This window comes from Solanum stenotomum, chromosome 6 (assembly GCF_019186545.1).
Source record: "Solanum stenotomum isolate F172 chromosome 6, ASM1918654v1, whole genome shotgun sequence".
Taxonomy (NCBI): Eukaryota; Viridiplantae; Streptophyta; class Magnoliopsida; order Solanales; family Solanaceae; genus Solanum; species Solanum stenotomum.
Window position 1 is genome coordinate 47276928 of NC_064287.1, and position 13859 is coordinate 47290786.

General features: G+C 33.4%; 1 protein-coding gene across 1 annotated transcript; it reads right to left on the bottom strand.

Moving 5' to 3' along the window:
• Positions 1–2425: 2425 nt before the first annotated feature.
• Positions 2426–10558, bottom strand: LOC125867847 (pyruvate dehydrogenase E1 component subunit alpha, mitochondrial). The gene is made up of 8 exons (XM_049548440.1): positions 9785–10558; positions 9381–9460; positions 6288–6365; positions 5727–5822; positions 5570–5641; positions 5408–5461; positions 5249–5314; positions 2426–2736 (listed from the first exon to the last, which is right to left on the bottom strand). The coding sequence occupies exons 1-8, from the start codon at positions 10467–10469 to the stop codon at positions 2692–2694; spliced, it is 1176 nt and encodes a 391-aa protein (XP_049404397.1). The 5' UTR covers positions 10470–10558; the 3' UTR covers positions 2426–2691.
• Positions 10559–13859: the final 3301 nt, after the last annotated feature.

Sequence of the window (13859 nt, forward strand, 5' to 3'; positions counted from 1 at the left end):
TTTTGGGTACCAACATGTTATTATTAGATTATATAACCACTACTTTTAACAAGTTTTGTTATGTTCAAGACATCGTTTAACGAATTATTTTAACTAAAATCATAGTAATAATATTAATTAATCAACATGGGGCACATGAAATAGTTGAAACTTTTCACTATTTCAAAATTTAGCAACTAAAAAAGAATAATAAAAAAAGAAAAAAGTCAGTCACTTTGCTTGGTCATATATCTAGGCACGAAGTTAGGTCATGTATAGAATATACGGTATATTAATAATGTTAAGATTAATTATATCGATATTAATTTTTATCGTTTGATTGGTTTTATCAAATGAATGAGATGTATCAAATTTGATCTTCGGCTTAATTTAAGCCATAGAAAATAATTTAAAAGAAAAAGAATTATCCAAATCTTATGAGAAATCTCATAGATCCCTTCATCTCAGGGTATTTTCACCCACAACGATTGTCTGATTTTTTGAGGTCCCATGAATACAAAGTCCTTATAAATATCTTTACACGTCTAAATATATCTAATTATATAACTGATTAATATCTCACGTACACGTAACACAACATAATTTATATCCATCGCTAAGTAGTGGGAAATGTCTTGAAGAAATCAGACGAAAATAACTAAATAAATGTGTTATATAGAGCTCTTTTCCGACAAAATTGTATAGTTTTACAATTTCACCAAAATGTTATTAAACAAATTGTAGATACCATCAAAACGCTAGAAAAGAAAATATAAGTTAATATATACTCTAAAACTGAAAATATCACAAAAAACCCTTTAAAAAGGGAAGAGTTTCTTAATTACATAATTCTAAAATGAAAACTAAAAAACTTATACTAAGATTTATTTATCCTTTTTCTGGATGTGGTACTTTTTTGTTATCCTACATGTAACATAAAGTTCTCTCATATTGTTATATATATATATATATATATTAATTATTCGGATATTAGTTACTCATTTCACTTTCAATTCCCATACAAATCTCCTCCTAACTATCAAACGCTACATAACTTATACAGAAACTAATACATAAATAAGTTGCTTCTTTACTAGTTATCAAACGACCGCTAAAGGTAATGTGTTAGGTGGATATAATCCTTTATAAACTCTTTATATTCAATCTTGGAAACCTGAGCAGTATAAATTACAAACAGAGTACACAGGAAAATGATGGGTCGGTGAATTGGGTTTTGGAGAAGAGCTATTGATAGAATAGTGAACAAGCATGGGATTCTCTGAACATGTGTCATTTTGCCTTTCTTTATTTTTACCAAACTGTGAGAAGCAGACCTGTGGATAGCACAGTACTCTCTCCGTTTAATTTGATACAAAATTTAATAAAAAGAATTTAAAGCTTACGAGATTTTAAATATATCACGTAAAAAAGTAATAACAACAACAATATATCAAGTGAGATATGGAAAAAGTAGAATATACATACCTTACCACTATCTTATGAATGTAGAAAAGTTATTTTCGAAAGACAAGCAAGATAAACTAATCTAATCCATTGTAAAAAATTTACAAAGCACACAGATTTTGATGGATGATGAAATGGTGATGCAAATGTATTTTAAATTGAGTGAAATGGGCATAGTTATTTATTGGTGGACAGATAGATACCTGTCAGTGTTCAGACGTTTTTGTTTGGCTGCATTTAAATATGGTGCCCCACGAGGGGAATATATATTGAAATGCTTAAAAGTTTAAAGTGAGCTGGAAAATTGCTTTTTTTTTTTCACTCTTTATCCAGTGTCTAGTACCTAGCATTCAGCTAATTTTTTGTCTCCTAATTCCCATATTTGTACCTTTACTACCTACTCTATATACTATTGGTGACTTGTGAGTCATTAAGATACAATGTTTCTTAAAAGTTTAGTCAGACACTTGAATGAAATTTACCTATTTTCACCACCTTAACCTTTCCTATAACTTTTGTATGTGATTTATGACTTGTAGCAATGTGTGACATAATTTTCAAGTTGAATGAATAAATTTCGAAGAAGATAAGTTCATTGTGAAAATATGAGCAAGATATGCTTAGTGAGTGTTCATATCTTGATACTTTGAAAAAGTTCTGAACAAAATCGGGGATGAATGTTTATTTCAAGAGTTCATCCTTCTACATGTGTATTGATGCAACCACCCAATGTGAACACGTTTTTCGCAATCTACAGTGAGTGATGCAATTAGGTAAAATGGTGATAACAACAATATACCTAGTATAATCTCACAAGTATGGGGAAGGTAGAGTGTACCCTGGCCTCATCCCCTACCTCTTGTAAAGTATGGGGAAGGTAGAGTGTACCCTGACCTCTAGGAGGTAGATAGACTATTTCTGAAAGACCATCAGCTCAAGTAATGAGGTAAAATGGTGATATGAATGTAAAAACTACTCAAGCTGATCAAAACACCGTGTAGTTGTGCTACACTTAAATTTATTACCATCTAAGAAGAAGAATAGAGGAAAACGGGAAATACACGAGAATTATGCTTACAGTAAGAGAAAGGAAACATTAACAAGGGGGAATTTCCTACATTTAAGACAAACCATTTCAGTCACTATGCTTGATGAAGCCCAATCATTTTACCATCACAATTATTTGTTGTACTTATAGCTTTATCTCGTGTGCGTATGAAAAGGTGATCAAAAAATCAAGCACAGCCCTCAGGGAAGTGTAGCTCTGAGTTCCTTCCTATCTGCTCCATAGGCCTGAAAAATAACACACACTGATCAGTTGAAGCCATCTAATATTCTACACCTAGAGTATTTCACCCAGAATATAATTGCTCCTTAACGAGACATATTCTGGTTGTAGCCTTGTAGGTTGTTCTTCCGTTCACTGTTCGGATAGTTGTATTGTTTCAAGTGATATTATGTATAAAAATTGGAGCTGCAAAGAACTAGGATTACCTCTACAAACTTAACCACTCTTTCCATAGTTCAATATCCTAAAGCTATCACTTTTTGATGAAGGTGTTTCATTAAAAAAAGCAGAAGGGCATCAAGAAGATGCATAGTTACAAGGAACAAAAATAAAAGGAATTGCTAGCCCAAATATACTGACTCCATCTAAAACAAGAGTGCTAACAAACTCCAAAAAATGTCCAGTAGTAATTACTAGGGAGTGGGGACAACTTTGTCCCGCAAAATGGATTGAGTAAGCATTTAGCTTTAAGTAGGTGATTTGGAGTTGAGATGCCCATATAAATGCTTTGAATACTTTCCAAGGGAATGCAACAAAAATCACTCAAGTGATCATGCAACAAGCTACTGCAATCACTAAAGCTAAAGAATTACAGAACACTAAAGCCAACGTCTGAGATTTGACCAAATGAAGCATATTAGAAGGAACCAGCTGCTATTTATGTAGCTGGGAACGGGACGGGACGGGTCTCTCAGGAAAAAAGTTTAGATACCTTCTGATAGTTAATAGACTAATTAATAAAGGAAAAGGTTCCTGTGATTTAGTTATTAGATAACCTTGGACCACATAATCCTTACACCTCATATAATAAAATTAACATATTGCTACAATATCGTCTCAACTGCTTTTATAAGTAATTAATAAAAGTCCACTCAAGGCAACAACCACCATATCAGTATCTAGTATGGAGAGTAATGGAGGGATCCTACCACATGATCTGATTTGGACACACTGTGCAAACAAACCTTAACAAAATTCCAAATATCTCTTGGTATTCAAGAACAAAATCTATTTGGCACTTGCTTAACTGCACATTGTCCTATCTGCATCCTTCTAACTATACACAGCTAACATTACAAATGAAAAATCAAACACTTCGTAACATTGAAGATCTACGAACAGCAAAGCAGCACACTTCCACTGATACTCTCAACTAACTAGATGGTTGATCCACAAAAATATAGAGAGAGTTTATAGTTTGAAGCATCTCCTATCTCTTCATACCATAAAACTTAGATTAGCAGTCCCAATAGTTTGTAATTCTTCTTTAGTCTCACCGTGTTCTTCATGCCATTAACATGCTCACACACAACATTTTACCAGAGAAATAGAAAGCAATGAGAATAACCTAACCACATTCCTATTGACTCTATCACACTATAGTAACAGTGATTAAAATATTATCAAGCGCACAGCATGCTGCGCTACTGCTACAGTTATCAAGAGCTTGCCTTCCCAATATTCTGTCAACTCGATGGTAAGGCCAACAAGTATTGACAGAATAACTGCAATTGGGCTAGCCTCCATAAAGATCAAAAGAGTTCTTCGTTTGTTTGGGAATTTTATTTTTTTTCAAAAAAAAAAAAGCAAAAGTTTTTACTGAGGTCCTCACAGGCCACTCTTATAAAAGATAAAATCATGTCAAACTCCCAAGTCGCTGTACCTCATTTAGTATCCAGCTACAGAAGAGGCACAACACAATGGCAATTTGACAAGAACGGGGTACTTTAGCACATGGCAACTCTGGATATCTAAATGAATAAATGTGTTTATCACTAGTGGAAGTACTCTCAGAAGAATACCAGGCAAGGACCAGTGACTAAAAAAAATTCAAGCCGAGGATGCTTACTCTGGTTACCAAGAGTTTATCTCTTCTCAATATACTGTCAAATGGAAAGTAATGCCAAAGCGACTATTGACACAAAAACTGATCCCTTTGTGTGAGCTGGTTTCCATAAAGCTTGCAAAGTAATACTTCCTTGGTTCAGGGATTTTCTTTTAAAAGTCATTAGTTTTTACCAAGGTGTCCTCTATATTCAATGATCGGATTACATCATCAACCCCATCAACTTCACTCCATGGGCCACTCTTATAAAAGAGAAGATCATCTGAGAGTGAGACTCACAGTCACCCTAGCTCATTGTTTAAGCAATTATAAAAGAGGCACAACACAATGAACTACAACAACAGGGTATGCTAAAGCACATGACATCTACGGTTATACGAATAAATGTGTTCACTGCTAGTCAAAGTGCTCTCAGCAGAATACTAGGCCCAGACCATATTTACTGAAGTTTATTTCAAGGATGGATTTCCATTCATAATAATTTTCACAAAATAATGCGCCATCTTGTTGTAATGTTGGGGATTGGGGGTAGAATTCAGTTGCAACTGATTTCGTAAGTGCTATATAACGTTTTCTAAAGAAAATTTGCAAGTATAACTCAATTTATAGACAATACACTCTTCAGTAAATAATATAAAGAGATGAACTAATGAATTAGAACAATTGCATACCTCAACTCCAAACCCTTTCACATATACATTGGTGAAGAGCTCAGAAGGGTCAGGCATGGGGCTCTCCTGGAATACAGTATAAGCAGTTACTAATCAGCTAAGAAAGTAGTTACCGTAATTAGAATCACTAAAGAATAGAAGATAAAGCACCGCCCTCACCTTTGCTTTAGCAATAGCTTCATCTACAACTTTTCTATTTTCTTTCTCAATATCCTGGAGAGAAGGAACAAAAACCAACAAAAGATTTGAGCAGTCCTTTCAAGATCAACGCCACGCTAAACATAGTTTCCCTGGGTACAAGCTTTAGAAAGTAGTCTTTACCTTCAGCTCTGCCTCAGTGGCTATATTATGGGCTAATATGAGGCTCCTGATTCTTTCAACAGGATCACGTTCCTGTAAAGTTAATGATAATCTTATTAAGATTTTCTCTGCAACATTCACAGGCTTAGATGTATTAGAAAGTCTAGGATGTATTGACCTGTCTAACACCACTAATCTCATCACGAGTGCGGTAGGTGCTTCCAGGATCAGACATAGAGTGACCATGGTACCTATAGGTGTCCATTTCAAGAATCTGAACCAGATTGAAAGAACATTAAAATGTTAAGTGTAACATAATTGCTACCAATTAAAAATTCCTGAAATTTGTCTCATGTATAAAAATTCATCACAATGTACTTGTGGATTCTATTAAACAATCATATAAAAGATAAATAAGGACATATTTAGATAATAGTAACGCCAGTTGCAATTTCATTCTAGTATCACTTTTATTTCTTCTCCTCTTCTTTCCTCCTGTCAATATTTCTAGGCCAAAGCTCACTCTTCTTAACAGTTTCTATAAAATTATTAGAGTACATAATTGACACGAGGCATCTAAAACATTATGGTTTACAGCGTACAAGGCATGTACAAATAAGAAATTACATAACAAAAAGAACTACTGCCAACTACTACTGAAAATTAATCTGGAACGAGGCATGATATGTGCTTTACCAGAAAAGAGAGAGAGAAGGGAAGAGGCATGATATGTGCTTACAATTGGTCCATTCTTGAGGGCGTGCTGCTTAGCAAATGTGCATGCTTGTTTAACGGCAAAGACATCCATACCATCTACCTGTTTAACATAAAAAAAAAAGAACACAGGAGTCACAAAACATCAATATTTTATTTCCTACATCACTAAGTGAAATTTAATAATTGATCCTCATATAATAATCTCTATTTCTGCTCCATCTTTGTGGCAGGAGAAGCTCTCTCTTCTTTTTGTTTTTTCTGTCGTCTCCTTTTCTTGCTAGGCCTGCCTGCGGTAAAACTAATACAATCTTCTACATAATCTAGCACTACCTCGATCGTAGTAGAAGGACCATCTAGGTAAATATAACACGTGCATCATACGCACCTAGACATTCTAGGTCTCCTAGATGTGTGCCATGCTCATGCAGCACTGCATCCACGACCCCACAAAATAGCATACGAAGTGAAGGATACCTTTTTCCTGTCAAAAGTCAAAAGGCATCCTTCGTCTCTTTCTTTTCTTTTCCTTTTAGACAAGTCAAAACAACTTATATATATTTTCAGGAGACTTCTCTGGTATTTTTTTAATGACTGAGACTTCTCTAGTATTTGCAAGGTTATTTTCACTTAATTCAGTGGACATACATTGTTTTCTGGAGTTTAACGTCTTGGCTACAATAAAAACCTATCTTCAAAAATTCTAGGAAATGATTCTTTTGCTTGCTCAAGTATGCAGCAGATGCAGAATCCTTAGAACCAATGCACAAAAGCAGGAGCTTAATGGGCAAGGACAAGGTATAATAGTTGTAAGCTACCTTTAATTCACCATGGAAAGATACTAAAGTTTAAACAGACTTAAGAGAGTCTGTGACCGAAAACATCCCTAAGTATCCCCACGAGTTAAGGTACATCCTTAAAATATCCATGTGAACAAAAAAATCCCTATTATCTTCCAAAATTCACAATTTTCATCCATCCATTAAACGAAGTTAGAAAAATTAACAGAACCTAGAAAACACATGAGTGACACGTGGAATTAGAGCCATCTCAATTCCCAAAACTTCTTTGTTATTCTTCTAACCAATCATCATCTAGAAAAACAAGTGGACATTTTTTTGGACTTTGAGACTCCTTCCTGCCTTTGTTTCTTTCTCGTGTGTGGTTTCCAATTGACGTAAGGTTTAAGTCATGATGAGTTGATTTCGAATCTGTAAAGTTGTTCTAAGCAAAGACAGTGATAAAGAAGGTTCTTTCAACGCCTAATTGAGAAATAGACTGCTTTGTCCTGAGTATAAAGATGAGTTGATTCAAACTTCAAAATGCAAGTCACTAATTTAGGAAGAAACATTGGAACCTGGGATAAAGTGGAAAAAGACTATAAAGAATGTTAGATATCTGTCTTCAAAGGTGGGATATAGCTATAAGAACAGATACATTTTAAATTTGGAGCAAAAGGTTACAGCTAAAACACCAGAAGTTGGTTAAACGTAACCAAAAACAAAACAGGACTTCTAATGTATATGGCTATATGCCATTGAGGCTGACAACGAATTTCCTGGACAGAATTAATTAGGGGTGTGCAAAAACCGATTTAACCAATAAACCGAACCGAAAAAAACACTATTGGTTTATTGATATTGGGTTATTGGGCTAACGGTTTTTAAACGGTTTTGCAAATTTTTTTATTGGGTTATTGGTTCGGTTTCCGGTTTTATAATTTTTGTTAATGGTTAAACCGATAACCCAATAAGACTATACTAAATTTACTAGTCTTATTGTTAATGGTTAAACGATTGTTACTTTCACACTTTTTGTTAATGGTTAAACAATTGTTACTTTCACACTTTTTCCTTTGAATGTGTCTAGTGTCTAAACTTGCAAGAAAAATGATTGTTACTTTTATGATTATTACTTTCATGCCAAATGCTGGAAAAATCATATGGTTTATTTGAAAATTTTCTTATTATGTATATAATATATATAAGTATTTTCTTATTGGTTAAACCGAAAACCGAACCGTTAAGTACCATAAACCGATTAACCAAAAACCGATAAGAAATATGTTATTGGTTTGGTTATCGGTTTGAAGTATTTACAAACCGAAAACCGATAAACCGAACCAATAACACCTAAAACCGAACCGAACCGACCGATGCGCACCCCTAGAATTAATCAGGGAAGGGACTAATCTTTTTCCATAAGCTGCCTGGCTGAGGAATATAACTCTTTCTTTTAAGATAAGTTGAGAACCAAGTTGGTCAAATGAGGAGATAGGCATTGAGGCAAGTGATAGGAAATTTGCACAATTCTCATTAAACTTAGTAGGTGACCAGAATAACAGTCATGGTTTTTTTGTTTTGTTGTGTTTTCGAAGAGCCAAAGCAGAATTGGATTTGTTTAATGGCATCTTTTTATATTATCAGCTGAAAGTTTAACGTTACAACAGAAATTCCTAAGGAAAGATGGAGGACCCTAAGCATTAGTATGAAACTGTCATTATTGACACTACATTTGTTGTCTCCTACTGACTTGAAAATTGATGGATCCACTGGTTCAGTCGTCTGAAAGTCCGAAACCAATGCAAAGGCAAGAACAAGGTTATCATAAAGCAATCACCATTATTTACGACAAACTGACACCTCCTCTATACGTATAAACTTGAAAAGATTAAACTTCAATAAATGGTCTTGACTATGCAAGATGGCAGACAAGTGTGGCTTCAGAAAGAGATTATTTGGTGGTGAAAGGATGTCAAAACGAGTTTCATTTGATTCAAAGTCTGATTGAGACTGGTGCAAGTCACCTGAAATTTGAGTTTCCTCAGTTTTCTAACTTTGAATATTAGAAGGATGAAAGTTGTTAATTTTGGAAAACAATAATGATGTCTTTTGTTGACATGGATATTTAAGGATTTACCTTTAACCTGTGGGCATGCTTAAGGGATGTCAGAAACTCAATTTTAGTTTATTCTAGATTTAATAACAAATGTTTACTTGAGTATTACACTATTACTAGCACATTCACCTAACTATCAGCTTCCAAAATAAAAGATAGCACAAATCAAGATCATCTAATTCCTCCTTATATGCTTCAACAAAAAGGAGATGCACATTACCCTCAGACCAGGAACATAATCTCCTCTCTTGTAATAAGCTGGACTTTTTGCAGCCCTCCATTCTGCTGTCCCCATTCCATCTACATCAGCAAAACAGCATTTGAAGTGACAACGCATTACATACTTAACAAAGAAGGCGATGAATCTTAATTTTTTCAGTATCAAATGCCAATTGTAGTCTATAACTTGTAAGTCATTAGCTATGGGGACATTCTATCCATCAGAATATTACAGAAAAACACTCAAACACTCGCAACATATACACAATTTTGATTATGAAGGCAAGAACTTGTGGAAGCAAGTGTACTTATCAATCAAATGTGTATTGCTACTTAAAATAATTATAAAAACTCGGACTTTTTAAGTATTACTACTACTAATTGAAAGAGAATTCCGTTTCTTACAGTGGTTATTCTCACAAACTAGAATTGCAGGAAGATCCCATAATGCAGCCATATTCAAAGCCTCAAACAATTGCCCTTGATTAGCAGCACCATCACCATACATGGCAAAAGTCACATAATCCTCTTTTTTATACTTCTGTGCAAATGCCAATCCAATCCCTAAAGGAACCTGAGCACCAACAATACCATGACCTCCATAAAATCCATTTTCCTTCTTATAAAAATGCATCGAACCACCTTTACCTCTCGAACAACCATCTCTCCTTCCCATAAGCTCCGCAAACGACTCCACTAAAGTTCCACCACGACCGAGAAAGATACAATGATCTCTATAAGCAGTAATAATACAGTCTTTTTTGGTAATTGCAGCTTCCATACCAACAGCAACAGCTTCCTGTCCGTCATACAGATGGCAAAATCCGCGGATGAGTTTTGCTTTGTAGAGAGAATCAGCAGCGATCTCCATCCGACGCATCTCCGTCATGTCCTTGAAGAAAGTCATGAGTTCCTTAGGGCTTGTCTCGATGGAGCGGGAAGGAGGATCGATGTTGTGGCTGGTGAAAGGGAGACTTGTCTCCACGGTGATTGTGGCGGTGGAGTCCGATGATAGGCGGCGCGTGGCGCACACCGCCGCCGATAACGGCTTCATGATGTGGTTAATGGCTCGGCTTGTTGATAGAGCCATCTTTCGATCTGTATTGAGTGAATCTGTCAAAAGAAAAAACGCAAAGAAGAGAGAGTTTGGTGAGGTGCTAAAATGGAGAGGGAAGAAGGAAAGTGGAAATTTTATATATTATTTAGTTAAAAATAGAAATAAGCATATTTGCATGTTTAGTCCTTCGGTTATTGATAAATTTAACTGTTAGCTCTTTATTAGACTATATACTTTTGCTTCTTTATTATAGGACATTTTATACTAATATTTAAACTATTTTTTAGGAATATTTCATCATCCTAAAATGTGGAATAGCAAATACGATTTTAACAAATTCATCTTACCGTTGAGAAATAACGTCTTTTTCCTACTAAGAGAAAATTGCAAAAAATCGGCCATATGGTTTGACGAAGCAAATAGGAGAACATTTTTATCATGTGGTCAGCGATTCAGTAAAAAGAGTTATGGAGTGATATTTTGTGAACTTCATAATTTCAAAAGAATTTTAAGCGAGAACAAAAATGATCAGCGGCTTGTGAAGTAGCCCTCTTTCTTCACAAAAAAAGGATACATGCCCCCTTCCTTACAGTCAAGTAGAGAAAAGGTTTCATCACAAATTGAAATTGTATAATAATCACATTCCAATATACAATAATCGATTTCATACCAAACAAGAATAGGGGTATTCATGACCAAAGGAACACCATAACCAAGAAGTTGAATACCTAACATAACAATAGAAATTAGAATTTGTGAGAATTTAATGATTGAAAGGATTAAAGGTACATATATTAATTAGTTGAAGGTTAATTATGTTTAATTAAAAACTAAAAGGATTAAAATCAAAATTTATCTATATTTGTGGGACTAAACACAAAATTTCCTCTTAAAGAAAAAAAGAAGGAAGAATCTGACTACTCGAATGTCCCATAAGTTGTTTTCTATTTATCTTATTCTTTTTATTTATGTTTTTCAATTAACACTTCGAATGTCCCATAAGTTGTTATATGTTGATTTTGGTGCATTTTTATTTTTCTTAGTTCGTTTTTAATTCTAAGATTCATTTTTAAAATGTGATTTAATTTTTATTCCACTTATTGTAGTTAAGTCAAAAGTAAACTATTTTATGCAAACAATTAAAATATTAGTTGTTGCATTACGTTTTTATAAAAAAAATTGAGATTTCAACCCATTTAAATTCTAAAAGAAAGGAGAAAATAATCCTTATTACTTTGATGGACAGAGCTATTTGCTATATATTGTTGATAGGAGGTGACATATATCTCGTCGAAATTAGAATTAGTCGAGTGCATGAAAATTGACCTAAATATCACGATCATCAAAAAAATATTCTTCTTTCCAATTTATTAACCAAAGAATTCACATAAATTCAATATATTTTATATTAGAATACGAAGATACATGTAAAAATGATATATCCCATTTTATTCATTCAGATAGAAACATTAGAAAAAATAAAGGCATAATACATAAACATGACATTTAACTTGGCGTCAGCTAGCAATTATGACATTTAACTTTGGGTGTTCATAAATAGGCACTTAAAATTGTATAAAATTGAACAAATAGACACATGACACTCTACATGACAATTTTGTGTCCTACGTGTATTATGTCATGTAGGACACATGTGTCTATTTGTTCAATTTTATACAAATTTAAGTGTCTACTTGTGCATACTCAAAGTTGAAAGGCATAGTCATCCGCTGAAACCAAGTTAAAGATCATGTTTATATATATGCCAAAAAATAAATGAGCTTCAATTTTGCTTCTCCAATGATTTGATTCATAGTTTCTCTCAAAAACACATGTTGATTTTTTGTGACGCAGTCATTAATGACTATGATAGTACTACCCAAAATACTCTAGTAACTATACTATATAATGAGTGCTCAATAGATTTTTATTAATTATTTCAGTATTTTTGTCTTATTTTTCATGCACCATATAAATGTATAAAGTGGCCCTTTTATGAAATATAAAAAACTCGAAATATTAGACTGGACTATTTTTTTATCCACCTATCGATGGGTAGGCGTTAAAGGCTGCGTAGTCTATTGTTGTCAATGCCAATTGCCAACCAATGATTGCATCAAACTCAAAAGTTTTATTCGGGGTAACAAAATTTAACTCAATTTGTTTAATCCGTTCATCTGTTCACATTTAAATGTGTTAATATTAATTCAATTCATTTAATTTATTAAAAATTTAATTGATACGTAATTTTATTTTATTTTTACCCTCCCTAGGAGCTCCTACCCCTTTTTGCTCCCTTGGTGACTCGAACTCACAAACTTCGGGTTGGAAGTGAGGGGTGCTTACCATCCGAGCAACTCTCTCTCGTCATTGATATGTAACTCAATTGACTCGTAATGAATTTTTTTAATTTGATATATTATATATATATAAAAATACTTTATTGTTCCATTAATTTATTTAATTGACTTGGTTATATAGAAGAATTACCTTGTATGTTTCAAATAGCAGGGAAAAAGGAAAAATATGAAGGGTTATTTACTTTCTTCATATGGATTGTGTTAACGCTTTTTAATTGAACTTTTATTTATTAGATATTCTCAAAAAGTAACAATGAGTTATTCACTGGAAAGTTAGTATTTTTTTAGTTGTGTGGTTTTAGTGTTAGTATACTCAAAATTAAACGATTTTTATGCTAGAAAAGATAATTAAATGACCTTTGTAGGAAGAAAAAAAGTGATTGTTATGTGAACTTGTAGAATTACTTGATATGTTGTTGTTGTTTTGGTACTATTCTTAGCCTAAAAACTACATTAAGCATTAGTAGTTAAATTCAGATTTCCAAAATATAATTAATGAGATTAGTTTAGTAATATAAATGTGTAATACATATGTTCTTAAATGAAGTGTTAAGTCAATACAAGTCTAATAAAATGAAACGAAGGAAATAGTTAAGACTTAAAGGCTATTTTTTTTCTTGAGAATTACCTAAACATGCAAAATTGGAAATCTAATTATGGTTATAAGGGATATTTCTACTCAATTGCCTAACACAATACTTAAGTTTTTAAAACTATTACAACTCCTTGATTTTAAATTTCAATCATTTCCACTTTCCTTAAAGAGAGCAAAATATTCATGTCTCATTCGAAAGAGATTTATTTTTTTCATTTTATGATATGTTTGATCTTTCCAAATATTGTTTATACAGTTGGTAAATTACTATACAAATATCTATTGTTCATATATATGGGACATTCTCACACTTTTCTTTTTATTTCCCACTCGGTGTCCGGAGCCCGCATTAGAGCCTCAACTAAATTCAAATTGCGCACTCCAGGGCCCATCATTCGGAATGACTCTCCCAACAAAATTTTCTCCATACTCAATACTCAAACTTGAGACATCCAGCTAATGATAGAG